General features: G+C 40.3%; 1 protein-coding gene across 4 annotated transcripts in view; it reads left to right on the forward strand.

Annotated features, from left to right (window-relative positions):
- Nucleotides 1-26,445, forward strand: part of ITPR1 (inositol 1,4,5-trisphosphate receptor type 1) — a 249,558-nt gene that overhangs the window by 87,134 nt on the left and 135,979 nt on the right. For all 4 annotated transcript variants that reach the window (XM_037905875.2, XM_043552286.1, XM_043552287.1 and 1 more), the window contains 16 exons: nt 1,394-1,548; nt 4,494-4,593; nt 5,077-5,237; nt 10,020-10,161; nt 10,662-10,820; nt 11,573-11,745; nt 12,011-12,130; nt 14,308-14,502; nt 16,399-16,650; nt 17,920-18,061; nt 19,117-19,270; nt 19,622-19,809; nt 22,244-22,382; nt 24,393-24,447; nt 25,541-25,706; nt 25,802-25,972. In XM_037905875.2, coding sequence (XP_037761803.1) covers nt 1,394-1,548; nt 4,494-4,593; nt 5,077-5,237; nt 10,020-10,161; nt 10,662-10,820; nt 11,573-11,745; nt 12,011-12,130; nt 14,308-14,502; nt 16,399-16,650; nt 17,920-18,061; nt 19,117-19,270; nt 19,622-19,809; nt 22,244-22,382; nt 24,393-24,447; nt 25,541-25,706; nt 25,802-25,972 — 2,472 coding nt within the window. The remainder of the gene's footprint in view (nt 1-1,393; nt 1,549-4,493; nt 4,594-5,076; nt 5,238-10,019; nt 10,162-10,661; nt 10,821-11,572; nt 11,746-12,010; nt 12,131-14,307; nt 14,503-16,398; nt 16,651-17,919; nt 18,062-19,116; nt 19,271-19,621; nt 19,810-22,243; nt 22,383-24,392; nt 24,448-25,540; nt 25,707-25,801; nt 25,973-26,445) is intronic.

Below are 26,445 nucleotides of genomic sequence, written 5' to 3' on the forward strand. Positions count from 1 at the left end.
TGTCTAGTCCATATATTTACCATCCTATTACTGAAGGACAAATCAAAACTGTAAATATCTCCACTTCGCAGCCAAGTTCACTTGCTACAAATGTCATAATCACATTGGTTATGTGTTGTTGTTGGTTCTCAGCTCATTTTAAAAATCATGTTTAAATATGGGCCTTGGGCCCCTGTGTTTTGAAAGTCTTGGCATCACTTGCTAACATCTTTACCTTACTGTTTGGAGATTCCTGCTGATGTTCCCAAGAAAGGTCTTAAAGGAAGAGTGAACCACAGCTTTTCCTCATATTTTCCCACCTTGAGCTTCAGTTTTTCTGACTTTGCTACTTTATACTTTTCAGAGTGGTAGCCGTGTTAGTTTGTATCAGCAAAAACAACGAGGAGTCCTTATGGCACCTTGGAGACTAACACATTTATTTGGGCATAAGCTTTCGTGGGCTAAAACCCACTTCATCAGATGCATCTGATGAAGTGGGTTTTAGCCCACGAAAGCTTATGCCCAAATAAATTTTAGTCTCCAAGCTGCCACAAGGACTCCTCATTGTTTCTACTTGATAATGTAGTCATCCAAGTTCTTGTTCATTTAAGAAATGTTGGTGATTTCACGTCTCAATGCATTAATAAAGCTAAATTCATTAATGAAAGTATTAACCTGGTCAACACTTAATATTGTGCTAGCAGATGTTGTTGCCTTGTTTTTCTGTTGTGCATTGGACACATTTGAATGTGCAAGGATAAATGCCATGAACTGAGGTGAAAACTACCAGCTGGCTAACTTCTCGGTTACCTTTCATTTTTTCGTCAGTGACTGACCACTATAATTCCGTTTCTGCTGTTGGAATCCGTTAGATACTGTTGATATTGACGTGACTGGGAAACAGAATTGCCAGCTGTCATTTTTGCTGCTTACAAAATATTTATTTAAAATTATAGTTATCAAGTAGACTTCTGGAGCCCTTCAGCAGCAGTCTCTAGGGTAAGGCTTTTGTCGGACATGGATCATCTGCAGCAGAGTCTGAAGCTAATCTGGGTTTTCAGTGCGTTGTGAGGTGAATGTTTTGGCAATTTGAGTGTATTTTCTGGCACTTAATGTAAAAAGACATAGACATAGCATTACTTAGGAATTGTTACATTATAACCCAGAGATGTTCAAAAGTTACCAACAGCAGACAAAGTGAAGAAATGTATTTGGCAAAAGCAGCTAATTGTCTGTCAGTTTTATTTCTGTTCTAAAGCACAGCTGGAGCTTCTGCTAGTACCAGCGCTTGGAGAGGTCGATATTTGTGTGCACAAATTATAAAACACATTGATATAATGCTTGGCTTTTCACACTGGTCTGACAGTTCTTGGGATAGCATTTCTGACTTCATTTGATTGGATTCTTTCCATAGACAGATCCTGACCAAGATGCATCCAGAAGAGGGTTGCATAATGCTCAGGAGAAGATGGCTTACTCTCTGGTGTCCGTACCTGAAGGAAATGATATCTCCTCTATCTTTGAGCTGGACCCCACCACTTTACGAGGGGGAGATAGCCTTGTCCCAAGGTATGATGTTAAATTTTCAGAGTGGAGAGAGGTAAATAGTGGTGTCCTCCAGGGGGTCTGTTCTGGGGCCAGTCCTATTCAACATATTCATAAATGATCTGGAAAAAGGGGTCAACAGTGAGATGGCAAAATGTACAGATACAAAATTACTTAAGATAGTTAAGACCCAGGCAGACTGAGAAGAGCTACAAAAGGATCTCACAAAATTGAGTGACTAGGCAACAAAATGGCAGATGAAATTTAATGTTGATAAATGCAAAGTAATGCACATTGGAAAGCATAATCCCAACTACACATATAAAACGACGGGGTCTAAATTAGCTGTTACCACTCAAGAAAGAGATCTTGGAGTCACTGTGCAACGGCAGTCAAAAAAGCGAACAGAATGCTGGGAATAATTCAAGAATAGATAATAGGACAGAAAATATCATGTTGCCTCTATATAAATCCATGATATGCCCACATCTTGAATACTGTGTGAAGACGTGGTCGCCCCATCTCAAAAAAGATATATTGGAATTGGAAAAGGTTCAGAAAAGGACAACAAAAATGATTAGGGGTATGGAATGGCTTCCATATGAGGAGAGATTAATAAGACTGGGACTTTTCAGCTTGGAAAAGAGACAGCTAAGGGGAGATATGATTGAGGTCTATTAAATCATGACTGGTATAGAGAAAGTAGATAAGGAAGTGTTCTTTACTACTTCTCATAATACAAGTAATAGGGGTCACCAAATGAAATTAATAGGCAGCAGGTTTAAAACAAATAAAAGGAAGCATTTCTTCACACAACGCACAGTCAAACTGTGGAACTCCTTGCCAGAGGATGTTGTCAAGGCCAAGACCATAACAGGGTTCAAAAAAGAACTAGATAAATTCATGGGGGATAGGCCCATCAATGGCTATTAGCCAGGATGGGCAGGAATGGTGTCCCTATCCTCTGTTTGCCAGAAGCTGGGAATGAGCGACAGGGAATGGATCACTTGATGATTACCTATTCTGTTCATTCCCTCTGGGGCACCTGGCACCGGCCACAGTCGGAAGACAGGATACTGGGCTAGATGGACCAAAGGTCTGACCTAGTAGGGCCATTCTTATGTTCTAGGTGTGTGAATTCTGCATATTGCTCCTCGTGCTCAACAGTGTTGTTTTCTACTAATGAAACATTTTAATGGCACTATTTATTCACTACATGCATTACAAACTTAGTTAAGACACATTGCATGCTCCAAAGATGAAGTAATCTGCTTTTTATATAAATAATTTTGCATTTTGTCTAAACTGATTGATTGATCTCCAGGTCAGAATCAATGAACTCCATGTGTCCTATTTAGTAAACTAAATTGAGTTCCTTTCAGTGAGTGTCTTGTATGGCTTTCAGCAGTTGTACAGGTGCAGATATGTGGTGGCTAATACTTCCTTTCTAGCCATTCTCTTGCATTGTACTTTGTGTGGTAAGTGCAAAGCATAGATCTAGAGGAGACCAATAGGAGCAAAGCCTTTCTGAAGCCAACACTAGGAATAAAATTATTCCACGATGGTCATCAGTTGTCACAGGTAAGTAGTTCTTAAAAAGTTGAAGAGTGTCAGCTTTTTTGTATAGTTAGGCTTAAGGGTCTCTGTGACTAGGAAGTTTCTTGAGACCATGTAAAAACTATTGATGTGACTCTACCTTTTAGGCATAAAACTTTTAGAGTATGTCTACACTGTAGCTGGGAGGTGTGGATCCCAGCACAGGCAGGCACATTTGCTCTAGCTCCTCTTGAGTTAGCGCGCTAAAATAGCATTGTGACATGGGCAGCAGCTTGGGCTAGCCACCTGAGTCCAAGCCTGATCCCCAGGGTCTGAGCTTGGATGGCTAGCCCAAGCTGCTGCCCATGTCACAATGTCCACACCGCTGGTATTAGCATGCTAGCTCAAGAGGAGCTCATGCAAGTCTGCCTACCCGTGCTGGGAAACACACCGCTGAGAAGGTGTAGGCATACCCTTCACGTTTGTGTGGGGAAACTTGAACTTGTTTGTTTTACTGCAAATTGTTTCAGAATATTTGTGTTAGTCACTAAAGGTGAGCCACCTTAACAGAGGTTGAGTTTTAAGTAACATTTCGTGGCTAAGTTGAAATTCCAGCTCCAAAACAAGGGAACAAAAAAACTGTTCATGTGAAATTGTGATTACATGAGTGCTGTGCATGCTTCCTACACACGCACATCAATGCTCGGCTAGCTTAATCCTTCCTGGTTTGCCCTGGTTTGCCCTGCTCTTCTAGTTCTTAGTCTGTCAGTAGATTGACATGATGCCCCTGGTTGTGGTTTTTGATCTGAGCTGTGGCTGAGGTTGAGACCACCAAATTTGTGGAAAATTTTGACCTAACAGAAATTTAAACCAGTGTCTTCTGAGGTGAAAGGACTGCTAGCAGTCCCCTAGTCTTTGCTGCTTTATACTATTAAATAAATATATCAGGCGCAAAGAGTGCATGTGCGTGTGTGAGGTGAGTGTCCCCTGTGGCAACTTTTTTGTTTTTTATGGGAACAATTTTTTATTGTAAGTTAGGAGAGTCTTTGTTACTTTCTGTGACACTTGAACAGGTTATAGATTGTGCATGGTAAGTGGTCAAATGGTTTTCAAAGAATAAGCACTGCTTTCGGGTAGCTTTTCCTTTCCCATTTATGCACAGGAATTGTTGGAAGTTCAGCTGCAGTAAGTTAAGATATAGATGCACTTTGGAGTTGAGTTCACAATACAGAAAAAACTGAAGAGTTTTAACCTGTGTTGCTAATTTGAAAAGCTTTATTCTAGTTATGGGATGCCCTGTTTCCAGCAGAAAATAATCTGTCTCCGATTAGTCGTTCCTGCCAATGACTTGGAAGTTGTACACACCTAGGATTACTGATCAATTACGTGTCTTGGAAACTGTCTAATTGTTACAACTATTGGCTGTGTTGTAGGAACTCCTATGTCAGGCTTAGACACCTGTGTACTAACACCTGGGTTCATAGCACCAACATCCCGATTGATAAAGAAGAAGAGAAACCTGTGATGCTTAAAGTAAGTCCTGTAACTTTAACAAATCCTTCTTCTGACTTCTGTGTTTTCATAAAAATACTTCCAGTATTAAAAATCCTGAGCCTTTGAGGCTTATTGTTCTGCTGAGTTAGTCAAATAACAAACAGTGCAATATTAAGTATTGTAACGAAAAAATTAAGCACTAACATTAGTTGAGTGATTGGGCTTTTTAGTTTTCTCTATAATGTAATCATCAGGAACAGCATGTCTTTTGGGTGTTTGTGGTAACGTTTTTGCAGTCTGGTTTGAGACTGCAAAAGTCTTGAGAATTGGAGAACTGTAGATTTGCATTGAAGTATTTTGTTGTTAAACTTCTTATTCTATCAAAAATCTTGTACTGCTGTTTCTAATCTCAACTGTTGTTAGGACTGTGGTTTCCTTCATGTCTTAATATTACTGAGTTACTTTACTGCTGCTTTGCCCCTTTTTGTCTTGGTGTGATACTGAAATTACCTTGGGTTTTAGATTGGTACCTCTCCAGTAAAAGAGGACAAAGAAGCTTTTGCTATAGTACCAGTTTCTCCTGCAGAAGTTCGGGACTTGGACTTTGCAAACGATGCAAGCAAAGTGTTGGGTTCCATTGCTGGCAAGTTGGAAAAGGGAACGATCACCCAGAACGAAAGAAGGTAGGAGGCTCAAGAAGCAAGCTTCTTGTAGTAATAGGGCTGCTGCCTTTACTCAAGTAAATCTGTGATAATCCCTATTCTGAAGTTAGTTTTATTCCCCACCCTTGTGTTTGAAAGAACAAAGAGAACCTTGGGAATTACAGACCGGTCAGCCTAACTTCGATAACTGGAAAGACAGTGGAACAAATTATTAAAAATCATGTTGTAAGCACATGGATGATGATGGGGTTATAAGTAATCGCTAGCATGGATTTGTCAGGAACAAATCTTTCACAGGGTTACTGGCCTAGTGGATGGAGGGAAGCAGTAGATATGATATATCTTGATTTTAATAAGTCTTTTGACAGCATCCCACATGACATTCTCATAAGCAAATTATGGAGATGTGGTCTAGATGAAATTACTATAAAATGGCTTTACAGCTGGTTGAAAGACCATACTCAAAGAGTAGTTATCAACTACTAATTACTTACTGGAGAAGTTTGCTTCCCCCACATGCCTTCACAGAGGGGATGAATATAGGCTTGTGGGGAGCATCACCAATGAATCCCGGCACAATATAGATCACATGGACCAAAACCCATGCATATAGAAAGCAGTGGACCCCATCCATGACTGTTCATTATACCCTGAAAACTGTCAAACTGGGAGGGTGTATCTAGTAGGGTCCCACAGGGGTCAGTCCTGGATCCGATGCTTTTCAGTATTTTCATTATGACATTTGCAGGTGACACCAAACTGGGAGGGGTTGCAAGATCTTTGGAAAACAGGATTAGAATTCAAAGCAACCTTGACAGATTGGAGAATTGGTCTGAATTCAACAAGATGAAATTCAATAGCCTAGGCCCTAGTGCAAAGTACTTCACTTAAGGAGGAAAAATCAAATGCATACCTACAAAATGGGGAATAACTGACTAGATGGTAGTACTTCTGAAAAGGATCTGGGGGTTATAGTGATTTATAAATTGAATGAGTCAACAATGTGATACAGTTGTGAAAAAGGCTAGTATCATTCTGGGGTTTATTAACAGGAGTGTCGTATGTAAGAAATAGGAGGTTATTGTCCTGCTCTACTCAGCACTAGTGAGGCATCAGCTGGATTACTGTGTCCAATTCTGGGTGCCACGTTTTAGGAAAGATGGGGACAAACTGGAGATAGTCCAGAAGAAAAAGAAAAAAAAGAGAAGAGGTTTAGAAAATGTGACTTTGAAGGAAAGGTTAAAAAGCTGGGCATGTTTAGTCTTGAGAAGAGAAGATGGAGGGGGGAACTTGATAACACTCTTCAAATAAGTTAAAGGATGTTATAAAGAGAACAGTGATCAGTTGTTCTCCATGTCCACTGAAGGCAGGATAAGAAGTAATGGACTTAATCTGCAGCAAGGGAGATTTAGGTTAGATATTAGAAAAACTTTCTAACTGTAGGGGTAGTTACACTCTGGAATAGGCTTCCCTGGGAGGTTGTGGAAACCTCATCGTTGGAGGTTTTTAAAAAGAGGTTGGACAAACATCTGTCAGGGAGATCTAGGTTTACATGGTATTGGTACAGCTCAAGGGGTTGGATTTGATTATTGATGGCCACCTTACATTTCTATGATTCTGTGATATCAGAGGATCTCAGTCTCTGTTCCCTGAAGCATTCTTGATGATTTTTTGCAGAATTGATATCATAGGAACTAGACTGAGGGTCTCAAACACGTGGGCCGCATGCAGCCCCCAGAGTTATTTCCTGTGGCCTGCCATAGTTCCCCTCACCCCCCACCTCCGCCCCCCCAGCACGCTAAGTCCCCGCTCCTCGGCCTGCCGCTAAACAGCTGTTTGGTGATGCTTAGGACTTTCCAGGAGGGAGGGGGGAGGGACACAGCATGTTCAGGGCAGCAGGCGGGGGTTGTGGGTGGCGGGAGCGCTGCGAACGCGGGCTGGAGGACTCAGGAGGAGGACAGGGCAGCCGCACAACTGGCCGCAGAGAAGCGGCGCTTTGCAGGGGAAACTGCTGCTTCTCTCCGGCTGCCCCTGCTCCTCCTGAGTCCTCTGCCCATGTTCGCAGGGCCACATTCCAAAAGGGGCTTTAGAGCTGCAGCCCAGGGCCTTGCAGTCCCTGCAATCCGGGTGGCTCTGCCTGGCGGCGGGCGGCTCCCAGAATCGCGGCCATGGGGGCGGTGCTGCACTGCGCGGAGTCACCTGCACCCCCCCTGCACAAAAACAGGAGCTGCCCCAGGTAAGTGCTCTGCCCCCCTTGCCTGCCCCAGCCCTGTGCCCCGTCCCACACCCTAAGTCCCTAACTCCTGCCCAGACCCCGCACCCCCACCCTGAGCCTCCTCCCATACCCTAACTCCTGCCCAGACCCTGCACCCCCACCCTGAGCCCCCTCACACACCCTAACTCCCCCCCAGCCCTGAGCCCCAGGAGGAGAATGGAGAAAAAAAGAATAAAAAATGGGGGGGGGGAGATAAGAGAGTGCTCCCCCCACAGGGGGCCCAAAAATGACGCTGAGCACAGGGCCCCACTAACTCTAAATCCGCCACTGCGAAAAGGTGTCAGTGATGCGGCCCTCGGGCCAATGTACTAATCCTCATGTGGCCCTCGTGGTGATTTGAGTTTGAGATCCCTGAACTAGACACTAGACCTCAACTGTATGCACTTAGAACAAATTTTGAAAGAGAGCACAGTTAAGAACATAGAGGTAAACAGTAATTGTCATAAAGTATAATGTGATTTTACAAAAGGTAGATCGAGTAAGGTAGACCTGGTCTATTTCTTTGAGAAGATAACCAGTTATCTAGATAAATGAAATGCAGTTGATCTAATCTACCTGGATTTCAGTAAAGCATTTGATACAGTTCCACATGGGAAATTATTAGTTAAATGGGAGAAGATGGGGATTGATATAAGAATTAAAAGGTCAGTAAGGATCTGGTTAAAAGGGAGACTACAGTGGGTTATGTTGAAAGGTGAACTATCAGACTGAAGTGAGGTTACTAGTGGAGTTCCTCGAGGATCAGTTCTGGGACCAATCTTCTTTAACATTTTCAGTAATGACCTTAGCACGCTCTCACTTCCTGTGCCAATAAAATTTGCAGATGATGCAAATTTGGTATGAATTGCAAAGACCGAGGAAAACCAGAATCTCAAATGAGAAGATTTGGATGACCTTGAAAACCAGAGTAATAGAAATGGGATGAAATTTAATAGTTATGCATTTAGAAACTAACAAGACTTTTCACTATAAACTGAGTGCTTCCCATTTTGAAGTGACAGAGAAGGAGAAAGATCTGGGTGTATTTGTCGATCACAGGATGACTAAGAGTTACCAATGTGATGCGACCGTGAAAAAAAGCTAATATAATCCTAGGATGCATCAGGTGAGGTATTTCCAGTAGAGCTAAGAAAGTATTATTACCATTATACAAGGCACTAGTGAGACCTCATCTGTAATACTGTGTGCAATTCAGATTTTCCATGTATGTTTAAGAAAGATGAATTCAAAACAGAACAGGGAGCGAGAAGGGCTACTAGGATGATTAGAGGAATGGAGAACCAACTTAAGGAACTTGGCTTGTTTAGCCTAACACAGCAAAGGTTGAGGGGAGATATGATTGCTCTCCACAAATACATCAGAAATATAAGCACCAGGGAGGAAGAGAAGTTACTTAAGTTAAGGGCCAATGTTGGCACAAGAACAAATGATATAAACTGGTCATCAGTACATTTAGATCTGAAATTAGACAAAGGTTTCTAATCTTTGAGGAGTTAAGTTCTGGAACAGCCTTTCAAGAGGGGTATTGGGGGTGGAAAAACCTAACTTCTTTCAAGACTGAGCTTGGTAAGTTTAATAAAGGGGATGTATGATGAGACTGCCTACAATGGCATATGGCCCACGTGCAACTACTAATTTGAAATATCCCCAGCAGCTGGACATGGGACACTAGACGGGGAGGATTCTTTCCCAGGTGTCTGGCATGTTCAGGGTCTAACTGATTTGCTATATTTGGGGTCAGGAAGGAATTTTCTCGCAGGCCAGATTGGCAGAAAGACTGTTTTTTTTCCACCTTCCTCTGCACGATGGGGCATGGGTCACCTGCTGGTTTAAACTAGAGTAAATGGTGGATTCTTTGTAACTTAATCTTTAAATCAAGGTTTAACTCAGTAACTCAGCCAGAGGTTATGGGCCTACTAAAGGAATGGGTAGGTGAGGTTCTATAGCCTGCAAAGTGCAGGAGGTCAGACTAGAGCTGATCATTATGGTCCCTTCTGGCCTATGAATCTGTATTCATTGTAGGGCTGGGAGGAATTGTCCATTGAAACCGTCTGGAAAATGAATGTGGAACATCTAATTTAACTTGCTTCAAGGGCTGAACACATGACTTCTTGCAACCCCCCTCACTCCTTGCAGTGTCTGTAGAATTTGTGACAACATGTAATGAATGTGTGCAGCCTGGTACATAGAAATAAGGACCTTAAGCTTCCAAAATGTAGGCCTCTATTTGAGTTAAGAGGCCCTCTATCTGATTATCTGGCCGTACAGTAACACAATAGCCAGTGTATTGAGTACTAAAGATACGGCATTTCCACTTCCTCTGTAATGTGGCTATTTAACAATAAATCTACATCAACAAGGAAAACTAGTTTCCAGTTAGTTGTTGTTCCACTCGCATGTGCTCTTACCTCTGGATTATCTCCTGGTTAAATCGTTTTAACATAACATTTGAAACATTTCAGTCTTTGTTAATTCTTTTCACAACTGACTGTTCCAATTCTATGTTAACACTTTTGTTTTTTATATAGGTCTGTTACCAAGCTGCTGGAAGATTTGGTTTACTTTGTTACCGGTGGAACTAATTCTGGGCAAGATGTGCTTGAAGTGGTATTTTCTAAACCAAATCGTGAGCGGCAAAAGCTGATGAGAGAGCAAAATATCCTAAAGCAGGTAAGATCGTTTTCATCATGTGACAGAGATTCTGAGGAGAGAGTAGGTGCTCAGAATACAGGAACAGTACAAGTTAGTTGGGATAAGGCAACTTCTGCCTCACTAGCTTTGAGCAATCTTCTGGCGGTGTCGGTCAGAGTGTAACTCTGGGTGTCCCGTTGCTGGAAGATACCACAAGGGGCAGAACCAAAGGATAAAAGGAAAAGCATCTAGGGTTGGACATAAGTGATCAGCCACGTCCTTTTCAGAGACCGCTCCTTTGTCCAGACTGTGCAGCTATAAGAAGCTTTATGGAAGTTCATGTGAGAGAAACTGACAGCCTCCAGAATTGACATGTGGCTGTGGTGGTGTAGGCAAGATTTAAACTATGCTCTGGTTCTGACAAGACAGAGGCCATAAAGTAGCAACAAGGGGGCGTGGGCATGTGTAGGTACACCCACTGACCTTCATTAAGTTTAGGTAGCACTTATCAATCTTTATTTTCGAAAATAATCCCATAGATTTTCAAGCTGTTACAAGCACCATTTACAGACTGTGGAGATGGGCCAATGTTGAGGCTGGAGGAGCTTGGGGACCAGCGTCATGCTCCTTTCAGACACATTTGCCGGCTCTGCTACAGGGTGCTGAGGCACTCACAGCAAGATTACAGAAAGAATCAGGTTAGTTATGTGTTAGAACCTGTCTAAAAGGCTGGTGGTGTGGGTCGGTGGGTTCGTTCACCCAAGATTGGGTACAGTTTAAGTAGTGTCATTATTTACAGGAATTTTTGATTAATTGTTATTAACTTTGTCTAATCTAGGAGCAAGACTGAGAGTTTGTTGTTTAATTTAAATTTTGAAGACACACTGAGACTTGAATACATTCTACAACTTTTACCATCACTATCAAGTGGTTGAAAACCAAGTCTTATCAATGTTCTGAGAGTTTGAACAGAGAAAAGGAGAGAGGGCTGGGCATGTCCTACCCAGTAGCTGTGTAAACACAAAAACTGTCCATTGCTGTTCTGTGTTATGTTTTTTCCCTGCTTTTCAGTGTGGTCCTAAATCATAGAAACAATAGAACCTAACCAAGCTGTTCCTTTAGGATACTGATATAAACAGCTAACTATTTTTCCTTTAAATTTCAAGTGAGATTAGTAAAAAGAAAAGGAGTACTTGTGGCACCTTAGAGACTAACCAGTTTATTTGAGCATGAGCTTTCGTGAGCTACAGCTCACTTCATCGGATGCATAGCATATCGTGGATGCTATGCATCCGATGAAGTGAGCTGTAGCTCACGAAAGCTCATGCTCAAATAAACTGGTTAGTCTCTAAGGTGCCACAAGTACTCCTTTTCTTTTTACGAATACAGACTAACACGGCTGTTACTCTGAAAAGTGAGATTAGAATACCTTTTCCTCCTTCTTTCTCAGGAATACATAGCCAAGCAGTTCGGCTTCATGCAGAAACAAATTGGTTATGACGTTTTGGCGGAAGATACTATTACAGCGTTGCTTCATAACAATCGCAAACTGCTGGAGAAGCACATTACGGCTGCTGAGATTGATACTTTTGTTAGTCTTGTGAGAAAAAACAGGGAGCCCAGGTAAGACGGATTGATATTGCGACCAAGTTACCTTTTCCTCTTATTCTGAGATCTGTCGCAGGCAACTTGTTTCTGTATTTAGGAAGCATGTTTAATCCACTCTTGCCTCTGAGCCAGACCATGACTTTCCACCAAGGTAATGGCCTCACTTGCTTTGCAACGTAACTTGGTTTTCCAAATGTTTTCTCTTTATAAAATGTAGAATGAGTCAACTGAAGAACCTCGACAGAGATTTAATGTGTTCTGTCTTTTTATTTCCCAATAGGTTTTTGGATTATCTCTCAGATCTGTGTGTTTCCATGAACAAGTCTATTCCGGTGACACAGGAACTGATTTGTAAAGCTGTGTTGAATCCAGCCAATGCAGACATACTCATAGAGACAAAGTAAGCTGAGACTTATTTATGAATAGCTTTCTAATTGGCGTATAAGGAAGGTGGGTCAGAGCGTTGAGAACACGAGCCTCAAGACTACAGAGAGTACCAAACTTAGACTGTGTGAGGGCCTTTCTAAGTACACGATAGATGAGTGTTGGAGGCACCAAAATGACTGCCACATAGATTCCTAGCCCTGTGTACTCTAAATAACTTTCAGATATTTAACATTTTCATCAGGAAGCTTGATAACACTAAGAGAAGCTGCAGTTTTATGTAACATGTTTTAAGTCTTGAACCATTTTAATTTAAAAGTGCTAAAATGCTCTCTCATCTGAGCTGGATAAGCAGTTATTCTGGGATTTGCTATGTAGCAGCAGGCTTGTATAAGATGGTGTTCCACATCCCATGAGTCTGGTTGTTCTCCTGGCCCTTAGGTTTGCCATGGCAGATTGACTGCAGTCAGCAGCACCTTTAGGAACTTAGAGCTCTCTGAAAAATGAAAAATTCTTCCCATGAAAACTTTCACATTTTTGAATAAAAAAATTGTGCTGAACTAAGACAAAACATCAAAAGCATCAAAACATCATCATCATCTTCCTCAGGAAAGGTTTTTAAGAAAAATTCCAGTTCGGGGGAATTGAAATTGAATTTTTTTGGCTTCCCTGCTGTCCACCCAGAAAGCTCTTGTTAATTTCACAAATGAAATTAAAAGAGCTTTCTACCCTGACTGTTAATTCTCTACCTGCAGCTCTAGGAGCCAGTCAGGAAGAGAGTCTGCCTCCTTTTGCAGATCCAGGAGCTGGAGAGGCAGAGAGCCCAGACACTCAGCTTCCCATTTCCCAGGGGAGGAAGAGCATCCTGGTGCTCAGCCTTAGAAGTTCTCCAGGAAAGGTTTTATCTATTTCACATAGGGAATGTGAAATTGACAAGAGCCTGTCAGGTGGGGAGCCATCATTTTGGTTTTCCTCAGGAAAAATCGGATATTTTTTGTGTATGCGTGCCAAAAATGAATTTTTTCACAGGAAATTTCAGTTTCGTGAAAAGGACATTTTTAATCGGAAGAATCATTCTGATGAGAAATTTTCAACCAGCTCTCTGACTGCTGTGCACATGCTCACAGCAGTGCAAAAGCTGGTATTTTTATTGTCGCCCATTCCACCTCAGGTCAAAATTTCAGTTTTCATCTCTTGGGAACAACCAAACGATGCATGTGCTTCCATACCAGGCACCACATTCCAACTAGCTTCAATAAAGCTGGGTTTACTTGGCATGTGGAATTGAGAGAAGGTTAATATTGGGGGAAAAAAAGAGGTCAAGAAGAGTAAAATCTGTCTTTGCTAGGTAATAAATGAAACCTAGGTAAACAGGAGAGACTTGAAGGTGCTATTTCCAGGCTGGACAAGATTAAAAATCTTGTGTCTTAATGTTTGTCTCTCTACCAGAACTCTGCCAGGTTTCAGTGTCTCTTGCTGATCTGTTTAATTTGTGCCTCTTGCTTATGTAGTTAGTGACCCTTCTTTTGGCCAGGTGCTAAGAACCCTGATTACCATTTTAGGTCTGAGGTCATTCTTCTAACTTAATTATGTTTCTGACACCCAAAGCGAATGAAGTTCTGTTCCATTTTTCATTTGTGGGATATTGAATAGATCAAAGTTTGCTTGCTCAATCAAAGCGTTTGGGTGAATACGTAAAATGATTGGTAATATCCTCCTAGATGTTTTTTGAATCAATGCTTCCTACATAGAAGTCTTTTTGGACATTAATTTGTCTTGCCCTAGGTGATACCCTTGTTTCTTCAGCCACATAGATGACCACAAAATTAAATTCCCTTTTAGAACCAATCAAAAATATACCATATGTCTATGTGGATTACTGTTCACATTGCATATTCAGCACTTTGCTCTAACTAGGTTTTAATACCATGCTCAAACAATAGTATCTGAACACCTAAGGTCATCATGTAGCATAAGGCAATGTCTCTTCGATTTTACCTACATTATTTGGGATTTTTTGTGTGGCCACGTTGAGAAACAAAAGCTATGTATAGTACCATGAATGCAAGTCTCCGGAGCGACTATGCAGATCACTGTTACTGTGCCCCTGTGCAACTCAGCAGTTGTCCTAAAACAACATATTTTAAGATATCATGGACTGCATTATTTTGTTGTTTAATCCCTTTCTGCAAGGTTGGTTCTCTCTCGGTTTGAGTTTGAAGAGGTATCAAGTGGAGAAAACACTCTGGAGGTTGGAGAAGATGAGGAAGAAGTTTGGCTATTCTGGCGAGACAGCAACAAGGAAATCCGCAGTAAGAGTGTCAGAGAGTTGGCTCAGGATGCTAAGGAAGGGCAGAAGGAAGATCGGGATATACTCAGCTATTACAGGTTAACACTGTGTGCAGTAGTTGGTTTTGATAGGGTAATAAGCACTGGATGGGTGAAGGCCTTTTCAATATAATCAGTTAATTAGTTCCAAATAAAGACTTAGAATCCAATAGACTCAGTATCCAATAGAAAATGGTGTAAAGCTTTCTGTGCACGGTAAATTCACTAGAAGCACAGAGTTGTGATTGATGTCCAAAAGAAGTCAGGTAATCAATGAGAAAATGTAAGCGTAAATACAGAAAAAGTGGGGTTCAAAGTGTGTAAGAGTTTGGTAGCATTTACGTGCAAGGTAGCATATATCTGTGGTGAGTCTCCTCCTGGAGATGCTCATGAGTCCGGCTTTCTCCACAATAGTTTGATTTTCTTCATGAGGATCTTAACTTTTTAACTTGAAAAATCCGAGCTGTAATAGAGGTTGTTGAAAGGAAGGTGAGCCAGCACTCAGAGTAAAGGAAAGGGTTGTAACCTGCAAACAGCTCTTTTTTCTAAGATGTCATTACCGTTCTGTATCACTTTTTTTATTTGTGAGCTCCAGACTTAGAAATGTCCTGAAGTTCTCACCGGGACACTGTATGAACTTGCAAAAACCCCACAAGAAGTTTGGTTTGATTTTTTTTTTTTTTGCCTTTTTGCACTATTAAGCTATGCTTCTAATATGAGGCAGTGCTTCCAGATGACTTGGCTAGACACCAGTTTCTTGGCGCATTGTAATTCCAAGTTCCATCTCAGACCAAATTCCTGTGTCTGGGCTATAAACTTTTGAGAATAGTTTGACAGACCATTGGCTATTGTTGTGCAAAAAGTACCACCAGAATTCCTTTTTAACTACTTATCACTTTGGCCTTGCATATTGTGTTGAAAAACTTTAAACAGTTCATCTGGCAAACTTGTTAAAAGGGATTAGAATGGATGTTTTGGATTTGGACTACTTAAGAGTTTCAGGCCCAAAGTGGACCTGTTCTAACTTTTTTTTTCTCCCCTTTATCTGTTTGCAAAGTCGATGCACTTCTTATGAATTCTTCCCAAAAAGAGTTGTTTAAATGCTCTTAACAGTAATTTCTTCTAACCTTTCAATAACAAACCAATGAGTGTATATATATGTATAGTGAAGAGAGTAGGAGGCAATTCTGTAATTAAAAATTCCATGAACTAGGATACAAAGGAATAAAATTCAATTAAATTCCTTGTAATCTTTTTATTGAAAAACGACCTTCTTTAGAGTTAAGGTCAGTAAGGACTATATAAGCACTCATACTCTGCACGTGCTTTATGATAAGCCAGAAACAAAAGTTTAATTATTAGTCTGTTGTATTTGCATTAATTTCAGTGCTAGGTGCCTGTTCTGTTCTTGTTGACTAGATCTTTTGGGAGCAAAAAAACGAAGGTACATGAACTCAATTGTTATATCTACCTGTGACTAATTAGTATGGAGACTGAAGCCTCAGTTCAGCAGGATACTTAGGCATATGTCCAACTTTAATCAGTTTAATAGTCTCATTGACTCCATTGCCTAAGCAATCAAGAGTAGCTTGAGAGCTGCCAGTGAGAAGTATGCCAACTTTTAAAACAATGGGGCTGCTGCAGTCTTTCTGTATTTAATAAGAAATAGCATTAGCAAAGAAAAACCGAGTGCTGCTTAATTCTTCAGAATATACAACACAGTGACAAACTAGGTGACTTTTGGAAAGCTGTTGTCCTGACCCTCAGATGCCAATTGTTACCTTTATTTGTGTTGGGAAATGATTTGTTCTATGTTTAGAACATCCTGTACCTATTGATTAATAGCAGTAACATTTCTTTTTAACTAAAACATTAATTGCTAAACACTGTTGACATTTTTAGGTACTTTCCTTATATTGACTTCTGGAAACTAAGGTGTAAGTTTCTTCTCTTCAGGTACCAGCTCAATCTTTTTGCTAGAATGTGCCTTGATCGACAGTATTTGGCCATAAACGAAATATCTGGCCAGTTGGATGTGGATCTCATTCTTCGTTGTATGTCTGATGAAAACTTACCATATGATCTAAGAGCATCGTTCTGCCGGTTGATGCTGCATATGCATGTTGACCGTGATCCCCAAGAACAAGTAACGCCAGTGAAGTATGCTCGCCTATGGTCTGAGATACCTTCTGAAATTGCTATTGATGAGTAAGTACTTGATGGAGAGGTATGAAAGAGAAGGAAATAAAATCATTTTTTAATTTAAAAACAAACAAACCCTAAACTAATATGTCATCTTTTTCACTTCTGTACTGATGCTTTCTTGCCAGCCTATTATTGGTATTGAAGCCTGGTAGTATTAAAAACATGTCTGTGGAGAAACTTGCAGAGAAGAACTTCATTGAATAGAAAAGCTCAATTGTTTTGAATGGTTGCTGCATTTTATTTTCCCCAAGAGGCAACAGAGTCCTGTGCATAGTTCACTGGGCTGGGATTTGAGACACCTGTGTTCTATTCCTGGCTTTACCAGTAACTTGCTGTGTGACCTAGGCAAGTCACTTAAAATCTTTGTGCCTTTGTTTCCCCTCACATCTTGTGTCTCCTTGTCTAATCAATGTGTAAGCTCTCCAGGGCAGGGGACTACTTTTTGATACAGGATCTAGCAAAGAGAGATTCTGGTCTATCGGTTGTGGCCTCTAGTTACTATTGTAATAGAAATCGTTTTTAAAATACTTTAATGTGTTCAGGTGTTCCTAGCAAGATAATGTTTTAAAAGATAAAAATTAACTTGATTTTTATTAGTTTTTTCCAGTCCCAGGGAACAAGCACTTCGCGTTCTGTTCAGTTGGGGTCTCTAAATCTCTACTGCTTCATTGCAATACTTCACTGCTAAACTTTCCTCCCCCAGGTTAATTTTCTGAAGGAAATCCAATAGATCATCTTCAGATTTAAAAGCTAAAGGGAAAAATAAGTGCTCAAGCCAGGCAAACTATTTCCCATAATACATAATTTTAAAAAAAGATTTCCACTCCTACCCATATTCCTAATTGTGGATTTTTCTTTAAAAACTGATCTAGAATGTGTATTTAAAAAAATAAAATAGTTTAAATGTTTTTACTTTCAGAAAAAAATCCCTTTTGTACTCAGAGTTAGCACTTCATGGTCACATCTGCTCTCTTGCTGCTGTATGTCACTTGTCACCATTTCCATTAGAAAAATGTCTTTCTTTCTTTCTTTCTGTCTTTCTTTCTATTGGTACAAACCTTGCATTTTCACATACTTTAAAATAGGGCAAAGTGAGCATATGGGACAAAGCAGCAAATGCCAGGAAATTATGGTCTCAGCTTCCTGTTTCCTTGATTTGGGATAAATTGTTTAACAGGCTTAACTTTATTTGGATCTTGACAAACTTGGATTAAATTTTTTTTTTTCTATTTATGTGCATTTTAAATTCAAGTTTAATTTTTTCCCCTCCAGCTATGACAGCAGTGGGACTTCCAAAGATGAAATTAAGGAGAGATTTGCACAAACCATGGAATTTGTGGAGGAGTATTTAAGAGATGTGGTGTGTCAGAGGTTCCCTTTCTCTGATAAAGAGAAAAATAAACTCACTTTTGAGGTAATTATTCCATTTTTATTTTTAATCTCTTTTTGCCTTTAATACAAGGTGAATTGGAGGATGTGCCATGTGAGTACTAACCTTCAGCAACTCCCTTCTCCTTGTGAGTAATCGTTATACATGTAAACAACCCGTTGAAATCAGTAACTGTTTGCAAGAACAGGTGCTAATGTGGAATAAATAAATACTCACTTGTATTGTAAAAATAATTTGCAGCTGTTATGTTCACTTTTGTGCCCACTTTGATTTGTAAGATCCAGTTTTACTGGCACAAATGTTTGTGGAACCCAAACTTTGTTTGCGTGCACAAGTGTTTGTTCCCGAAGTGGTTGTACACTCATCCAGTAAAAGAACAGTAGAATATCAATCATATAATTTACCTTACCAGTTACAACAAACACCTTGAATAACATGTCATGAATATGCAGGGCAATGTTTTGTAAATAATCCATAGCCAAAGAAAAATCATTCAATATTTTTGAATAACAAATACATTCAAGAGATTCACTTCCTACTTGCAGAAAAAGAGGCTACATTAGGCATAGAAATGATTTGGTAAAAATTATTTGCACAGTTCAAGAAATAGTATATTTTTGGGTCTTGTGGGGAAATTCCAGTTCTTGGTAGTATTAAGGATTTGACTAGATATGTGTTCCTCTGAAAACTCCCTCTGGTGAGAGTTTGTTTAGTGGTTACCAATTGATGTAATAACGGTTATGTAAAATGTGCATTTATAGGTCAAGCCCAAAGAAGTTCTATCTTACTTTATTTACTGCCACACGTCAACAAATATCATCATGCTTTTTGGTATAGAATAGCTACAGTAGGTATCAGAAGTCTTGCAATCCTGGACATGAAAATATACCTGTCGATATATAGTAGCAAACTTATTTTGATTACTAGAATAAAAAACTATAAAACATAATGGAATTTGCTTATAAAGAGTGGGTCAGACAAATGGTCAATTAAGGACATAAGTGCAATTAAAAGTCAAGAAACAAACTGAGTTTTTGTGGCAAAAAAAGGGTTTTGATCAATACTTTCATTTTTAATAGGTTGTGAACTTAGCCAGAAACCTGATATATTTTGGTTTCTACAACTTCTGTGACCTCCTAAGACTAACCAAAATCCTCCTGGCTATATTAGACTGTGTGCATATTGCTACTATCTTCCCCGTTACCAAAATGGCAAAAGGAGAAGAAAGTAAAGGTAAGACTGAAAAAATGATATGGGGAACTCCTGAGTGGGAGTGGAGGATTTCTTGGCCACATTAATTTTATCTGACTACATGAAATGGGCATCAACATTTTCCCTTTTATCCACTGAATTCTTGGTGGTTGCCTATAAAAGCTAAGCGGTAATTGGGAGACTAATCTAAGGGGAAGATTTCTAAAGGAGATTAGGTGCCTCACTGCCCTTTGTGTCTTTTTGAAAATATTCCCCTCGTTTCATATGAAGCCGGTTTGTTTTTTCATGAGATGTGAAAGGTCACTTATCCTCTTGGTGCATTCAAATTGCAGTTATCTTACTCTTACTGTGTTTTTACCTGCCTCTCTGAAGGGAGCAATGTGATGAGATCAATTCATGGGGTTGGTGAGCTGATGACCCAGGTTGTACTCAGAGGTGGTGGATTCTTGCCCCTTACTCCACTTGCTACTGCTCCTGAGGGTAACGTCAAACAGAGTGAACCAGAAAAAGAAGACATCCTGGTAATGGACACCAAGCTGAAAATCATCGAAATACTTCAGGTACTAGAGATGCAGTGGAATATAGAGTTAGATGGGGTCTCAAATCCTATGTTGTAGTGCTTGCATCTGGCACTATATTTTAACTAGGTGTTAGGGAGTGCATAGGAGGAGATGGTCCCTTCCAGTCCATTGCTGCCCAGATAGTCTTCTCATGCTTAGAAGGTGTTGCCGAGGCAAACACTTAACCCTGTGAAACACTTTTTGCACGCCCCTATGGCAGAGATTATCTTCTGGATGGGAGTTACCCATGTGCACAACTGGTAACTCATAACTGAACTAAAGGTCAAAGTTCCATCTTTCTGGCACAGCAGGTTTTCACTTTTCGTGCTATTTAACAGTTAATACTTTTTACGGGGATGGCTGCCTTAAGAGGATAGTTAATATTCCCCTGGCCTGCCCTGTCAAACAAACTCTAGAAAATTAGAAGAAGATCTTATTGGGGGTGGCTAGATAAACTGCCTTTGTTTGATAACTCTACAGGAGGGGAAGTGTCCTGAGTATAGAATAAAACACATTTGACTGGTCACTACATTTTCCTAATAGTCTTGATTATAAGCCACTGATACCAGGAAGCCATAAGGGTGATTTTAGCCCCCCTCCGCCAGATATCATGTTGTGGTAATGATAATGCTCCAAAAGTGAGCAGAGGCCCCTTATAGACAGAAAGGAGAACAGTCCCCTTTATGGTGATTTTACAGTCTAATTCACACAGGCCTAAATGCTGCTGGTACCCCCTGCTGGGTAAAAGAATGCCAAACAGCAGTAAAGTTACACATAAGGAGTTTTCATTGAGCTTGCTTGAGCCACCAGTGGTCCTCTGTGTAGCGAGGTGAAGGGCTGGCTTTGTGTTTATATGGAAGAAACGAACTGTGTGTACGGAAGGCTTGTAGTGGGATAAAATGAAATATCACAATTCATAAAGCTGATTAAAGATAAATATCACTTTTCTGGGCTGGAATGAGGCGATTGATGGTAGATTCTCTTGTTACTTTAGACATTATTGAAAAGCATGGGTAACAAAATTTGACCCCATTTTTGTAGGAATTGTTAAAGCAGAGCACTATGTTGGATGTGATCAGAAAGATGCAGTCTGTCAGAATAGGGAAATTAGAAAATAAGTTAAATTAATAAAAATTGTATAGGATTCTTGAATAAAATATATGCTTATACAGGAAAGTAGATTACTTCTAATTCACATCTTGAGGTAGAAAGTTTAGATGTCCAGGCTCAAAGTTGTTCTATTAATTTGGGAGATATAATTTTTCAAGGTTGGTTTTTTTTTGTTTTTGTTTTTTTGTTCTTTTTTTTTTAAGAACAAATTATTCTATCAACTGATTGAGGGGTTTAAAATATTTAAAAAGGCATAAGGAGAGGCTTTGTCCTTTGTTTATCACTTACTTTTCTCTAAAGTATTGACTGTTAAAAGGGGCAGGAGGGGAAATCAAGGAAAATGTATCCATGCTTGTAAAGATTTATTGATGACTAAACGGTTGAGAAGACATTAAATTTAAGGTTTTAAAACTAGAATGTATTAAATATGGGGCAAAGGTAGCAATATTTATCCCTGCCAAAATACATGATTAATGATGAAAGTAAATATATCTTCTTAGTTGGGATGATGCGACACACTCTTTGGATGGTACATCTCTCCCCAAGGGCGCAGCAAGATGTTAATTTTGTAAAACAGGATATCAAAGTTCATGTTTGCATGTTTCCATTAGTACTGACTGAACCCTTAACCAGTGATTGGTTTATACTACATGTTTTATTTAAACCCTTGGACACATCTACAAAGGAAGTATGGTATGTTGATTAGGGCACTATCCTGAGTGTCAGAAGAACTGGGTTTGATTCCCCGCTCTGTCTTAAACTTCCTGCGTGACCTTTTGCAACTTGATTAGGCCCAGATTTTTAAAGCTATTTCAGTGTCATTGTGCTCCATGTCAGAATGCCTAACTGATTTAGGAGCCTACATCTAATTTTCAGAAGGGATTTTGGCACTTTTGAGTCTGAATTCCGTTGACTGTTGATGGGATTGAAATCAGTCCCTATGCATCACAGGGGTGTTGTGAAGATAAATACATTAGATTGTCAAGCACTCAGGTACTCTAGTAATGGGCGGGGGGTTGGGGGGACATAGAAGTACCCATTAAATCTTTTAGATATTTTTGCATTCATGGTTCTTTAAATTGGCCTCATACATGTGGTTATGCTTGTAGTAGAATCTTTTAAAATAAAAAAACCTCAAGTACTGAATTTTGGATTACTTAAAAAAGAGATTTTGCATTCCCCTCCCTTCATCTGCAGTTTTCGGAGTATGTGGATCTCAGCTGTTAGTTTACACAGAGTGCAGTGTTACAGTCTTGAGAGATATAGAGACATGATGTAAAAATAACATGTCTATTTCCATTTTCTTAAAACTTTGAATCATCAGTTTATTTTGAATGTGAGGTTGGATTACAGAATCTCGTGCCTACTGTGTATATTTAAATGCGAGTTTGATGAAAGCAATGCACAGACCTCTGAATCACCTACTGGAAGCAGTAACCAAGAGGCCCCAACTAATGTACCAGGTGAGTTATTTCATAAAGCGTTTTTTAAAGAAATGGTGGGGAGTTCCTTAATGGCTGAAGTACTGATTCAGCAATGTACTCAAGCTCACGCTTGACTTTAGGCACATGATGGGCCCCAATGAAGTCCAGAACATTGCTAAATCAGGGTCTAAGTGTGACAGTTACATTGACTATCTTTTCCACATAGAGCAAAAACTAGAATTGTTGTCACTCCCTCTTATTGCCATGAATTAAGTAATTGACCCGTCTCAGTCTCTAGGAGCATTACAAAATTCATTTAAAATGCATTTTGAAAATTGATTTATCATGGCCCCAAACAAGGACTTGCCTTGTTATTTTCAAACAAAGTTAAAGTGACCCACAAAGTAGCCTCCAACCCAATCTACTTCCTCCCAAAACAAATCCTGGGAAAACAGGTGAGTCTTGCAGATTTTCCTGGAGGTCTCTAAATCTGAATTTTGGTGGACCAAAGAGGGAAAGAAGTTATACAGCAAAGCCCGCCCCTCCCCCCCGCCGGGTCTCTTCTGATTAAAACCACGATGCTGAAAACTTGTGCCCGTAGGATGTTGCTAACTGCTGAGATATCACCTAGGGAGAGAGGTGATGTCCTGTAACCAGGATCTGAAACATTTAGGGCTTGAAGTCCTAAACTAAAGTATTTATATTTGATCTGTGTTACTTGTGCTGAAAATAGGATTTTTTTTAATCAACTTGAGGATCTGTTCTCTAGATGCCAGAGGGGTTTTAGATGTGTAACTTCTCCGCACCTCAAGAGAACAAATATTTTAGTTTCCATTCCAATGTGGGTCTGTAATGTCTCTTGCTCTTGGACTGGAGGGTGGAATGACAGGCTTTTGATCTGGGCCTTTGGAGTTAGGGTGCTTAGAACTCCCCTAGAGTGGAACCAGTGCAGATCTATGTACTTGTCGTACTCAATGTGAATTTAAAGTGAAAGAGCGTAAATAGTTCTCAGACAGATGTATCTTCCCCTTGCTGTCCCCACTGCTCACAAGAGAGATTGATTCAGGTCCCTGTTGTAATGCAGAACATAAATCTGGGGGCCAGAATTAAAGTAACAAGTAAAGGACCCTCTTTTGCAAGATGCAGAGTTCCTTCAGCTCCCACTGACTTCAATGAGAGTTGTTAATACTTAGCACCTCATAAATCCAGCCCTGTGCAAGCAAAATGGTTACCTGAGATGAGGCTTCACCAGCCTCTGCAGACAGTGGGGTGAGCTAGATGATCTAATTGACATATCCTCTAATTACTAAGATTCTAGCTAAAACATTTTAGTTCTTTCCCTGTCAAAAAGCAGGGACTGCCATTTACTCTGTCTGTATCATGACTAGCACAATGGGACCTAGACCTGACTAAGCTTTCTCGGTATTCCCAGTCAGAAAAAGTGAGATTGGGGAATAGCAGAGGGTTATTTCCCAAGAAGCAGTGTTCAATTGGGAAACTTTCTAAGAATATGGCAGACATCATTTGCCTCGTATCTTTTTATTCTAGAATAGTCATTACTGTTAACCTGCTGGCACATACCTCCTGCTGTGAAGGGCAAAGGCCTTGGTGGTGATAGAAAGTGATTCCTATCATCAAGGGGTTAGTTGCTTAAAGCTGTCAATTAATAACAGAAATGCAGGGCATTTCCTGGGGTTGATGATGGCCCTTCAAGTCAGACACTAATTCCCGTCAATGCTTTGCTCTGAAGCAGTTTTTGAAAGTATAAGCTAAAAATCGGTGATGGAGGAAGAAACATGGATATCTGTGACGTGGTTCTGTAGTTTAATTGGCGAATAGAGAACTTTAAGAAACGCCCTACATTAGTTTCTCAGAGAGCATCCATCAATTCTCAACATACTTTTCAGCTCATATTGCTGCTACATATTTCAGCTCCATTCTGCTACATTTGTGTTACTACTTACAACTTAAGATCTTTTTAGGCTGCCAAAACAGCTACAGTTTGTATCTCTGATGCAGTAATCTTACCTGCATATTTCTACTTTCCAGGAGCTCTAGACTTTGAACATATTGAAGAACAAGCTGAAGGGATCTTTGGTGGAAGGAAAGTATCTCTTCTTTAGTACGTCTATGGACATAGTTGCTCAAAAACTTTTGTTTTGACAGAATCTCTTTGATGGAATTTAAGACTCTTCTCCAAAGAGGAATTTTTAAATGTAATTGTTCACCAATAGAAGTAAACATTTTAAATTTCTGTTTTATACATTTTTTTTATTGCATCTAGGCTGAGTGTGTTCTGGAAATCTACCAGAATCTCAAAGTAATCATACTTGTTTCCTATATGTGACCCACCCAACTCACTTTCCTGTGACCTGTTTTCTTACACGTGAGGCTCTTCTGTTTGTTATATAGCCTGGAGTTTAAGTGCCAGCATACACAACAGAATAAAGTTTAAGGTTTTGTAGCTTCGTGTCCCCAGTAACAGAATGAGTGTTCCAGTCACCTTTTTAAACCTGGGGGGTACAAAAATCCATTGGATATAAAGGTGCTCTCTCAATTAAACAGTAATGTCCCTTAGGATTAAAAGCCAAGAAAAGAGTTAAAGCCTTTCTTCAAGCTAGGAAAGCAAAGAAATCAAAAAGCAGGGATTTCCCCAACTAGAAGATTCTCATGTGAGTGTAATCACTTCATGATCCTGCTCTGTGCATGCATGCGAGAGAGAGTGCTGAGTATTGATGTGTAAATCTAAGGAGAATTTTACTTACAGCCTAGATGAATCTCACAAGTCTTGAGTGTGAGACTTCTGGTTCTACTGATATTTTGGCTGTGCTCACCTAACTGCATACACAAAGCATTCAGCACAGAATATGCAGGAGTCTAGGAGCTTGTGTTCCATTTAGCAGGGACTAGTAGTGTTGCTTATATCCTCTCTTCAAGCCTCCTGACACTGGAGGGCAGATCAGTGACAAACTGGAACATTTGAACAGATCCAATCAAGGATAGTGCTACACAAAGCACTGTTGTCCCTAACTTGTTCAAAGCCAACAGCGAATGAGAGCCCCAGATTTCTCTAATTTTTTATGTGGTTTCCATAGCAAAATTATAAATGCAGCTGCAGTCATTTTCTGTATACAAAAAGTTGGTTGTTTTATTAAGGCGGGGAGAAGTTAGTTTACTCTGCCTTCTGTTCTTTTCAGTGACGAGAACACCCCATTAGATTTGGATGATCACGGTGGCAGGACTTTCCTGAGAGTTTTGCTCCATTTAACCATGCATGATTACCCTCCACTGGTATCTGGGGCACTTCAGCTACTATTCAGGCATTTTAGTCAGAGACAAGAAGTCCTTCAAGCTTTTAAACAGGTATGTGTGGCTATTATGTGTATGTCCGCTTTCTGCATGCAAGTGTTGCAAGTTTTTAAAATCTCTGTGCAACTAATGGATTGCATTCATATAAGGTTCAACTGCTTGTTACCAGCCAAGATGTTGACAACTACAAGCAGATAAAACAAGATTTGGACCAACTGAGGTCTATTGTGGAAAAATCAGAACTTTGGGTTTACAAAGGCCAGGGTCCTGATGAGACTATGGATGGAGCGCCAGGTGAAAATGAACACAAGAAAAAGGAGGTAAGCACGTGCATCTTCGTAGCCAATGTATGTGAACTATTAGAATATCTATTTGGGTAAATAATGCCTGTACCATATTTAAGAAGTAGTGGGGGTGCTGAGAACCAGGGTTCTCAGCTCCGCACAGCTCCCTGATGTGAGTCCAGCTGCACCCTGGCTCTTGTCTCTCCGCTCCCAGCTGGGAGTGTGGGGTGGGGGCGGGCACTCAGGGCTTCTTGCCTCTGGTGAGAAGATTCCCACCTGGAGTCCAGTCAGCTGCCTGGCTGCGGAGCTGGGAACCCCGTTTTTCAGTGGAGCTGTGAAATTGACAAGACAGCCAACAGCTGATGTAAGTAAGGCAGCATCTACACGGACGCTGCATCACCCTACCTACACGATGCATCTCTCGTGGAAGTGGAGTTATGTCCGTGTAGAAGGGCATTTACGTCAGTGGGAGCAAGGCTATAGTGTAGACACTGTCATAGTTAGGTCGA

Source organism: Chelonia mydas, chromosome 7 (assembly GCF_015237465.2).
Source record: "Chelonia mydas isolate rCheMyd1 chromosome 7, rCheMyd1.pri.v2, whole genome shotgun sequence".
In the NCBI taxonomy this organism is placed as follows: Eukaryota; Metazoa; Chordata; order Testudines; family Cheloniidae; genus Chelonia; species Chelonia mydas.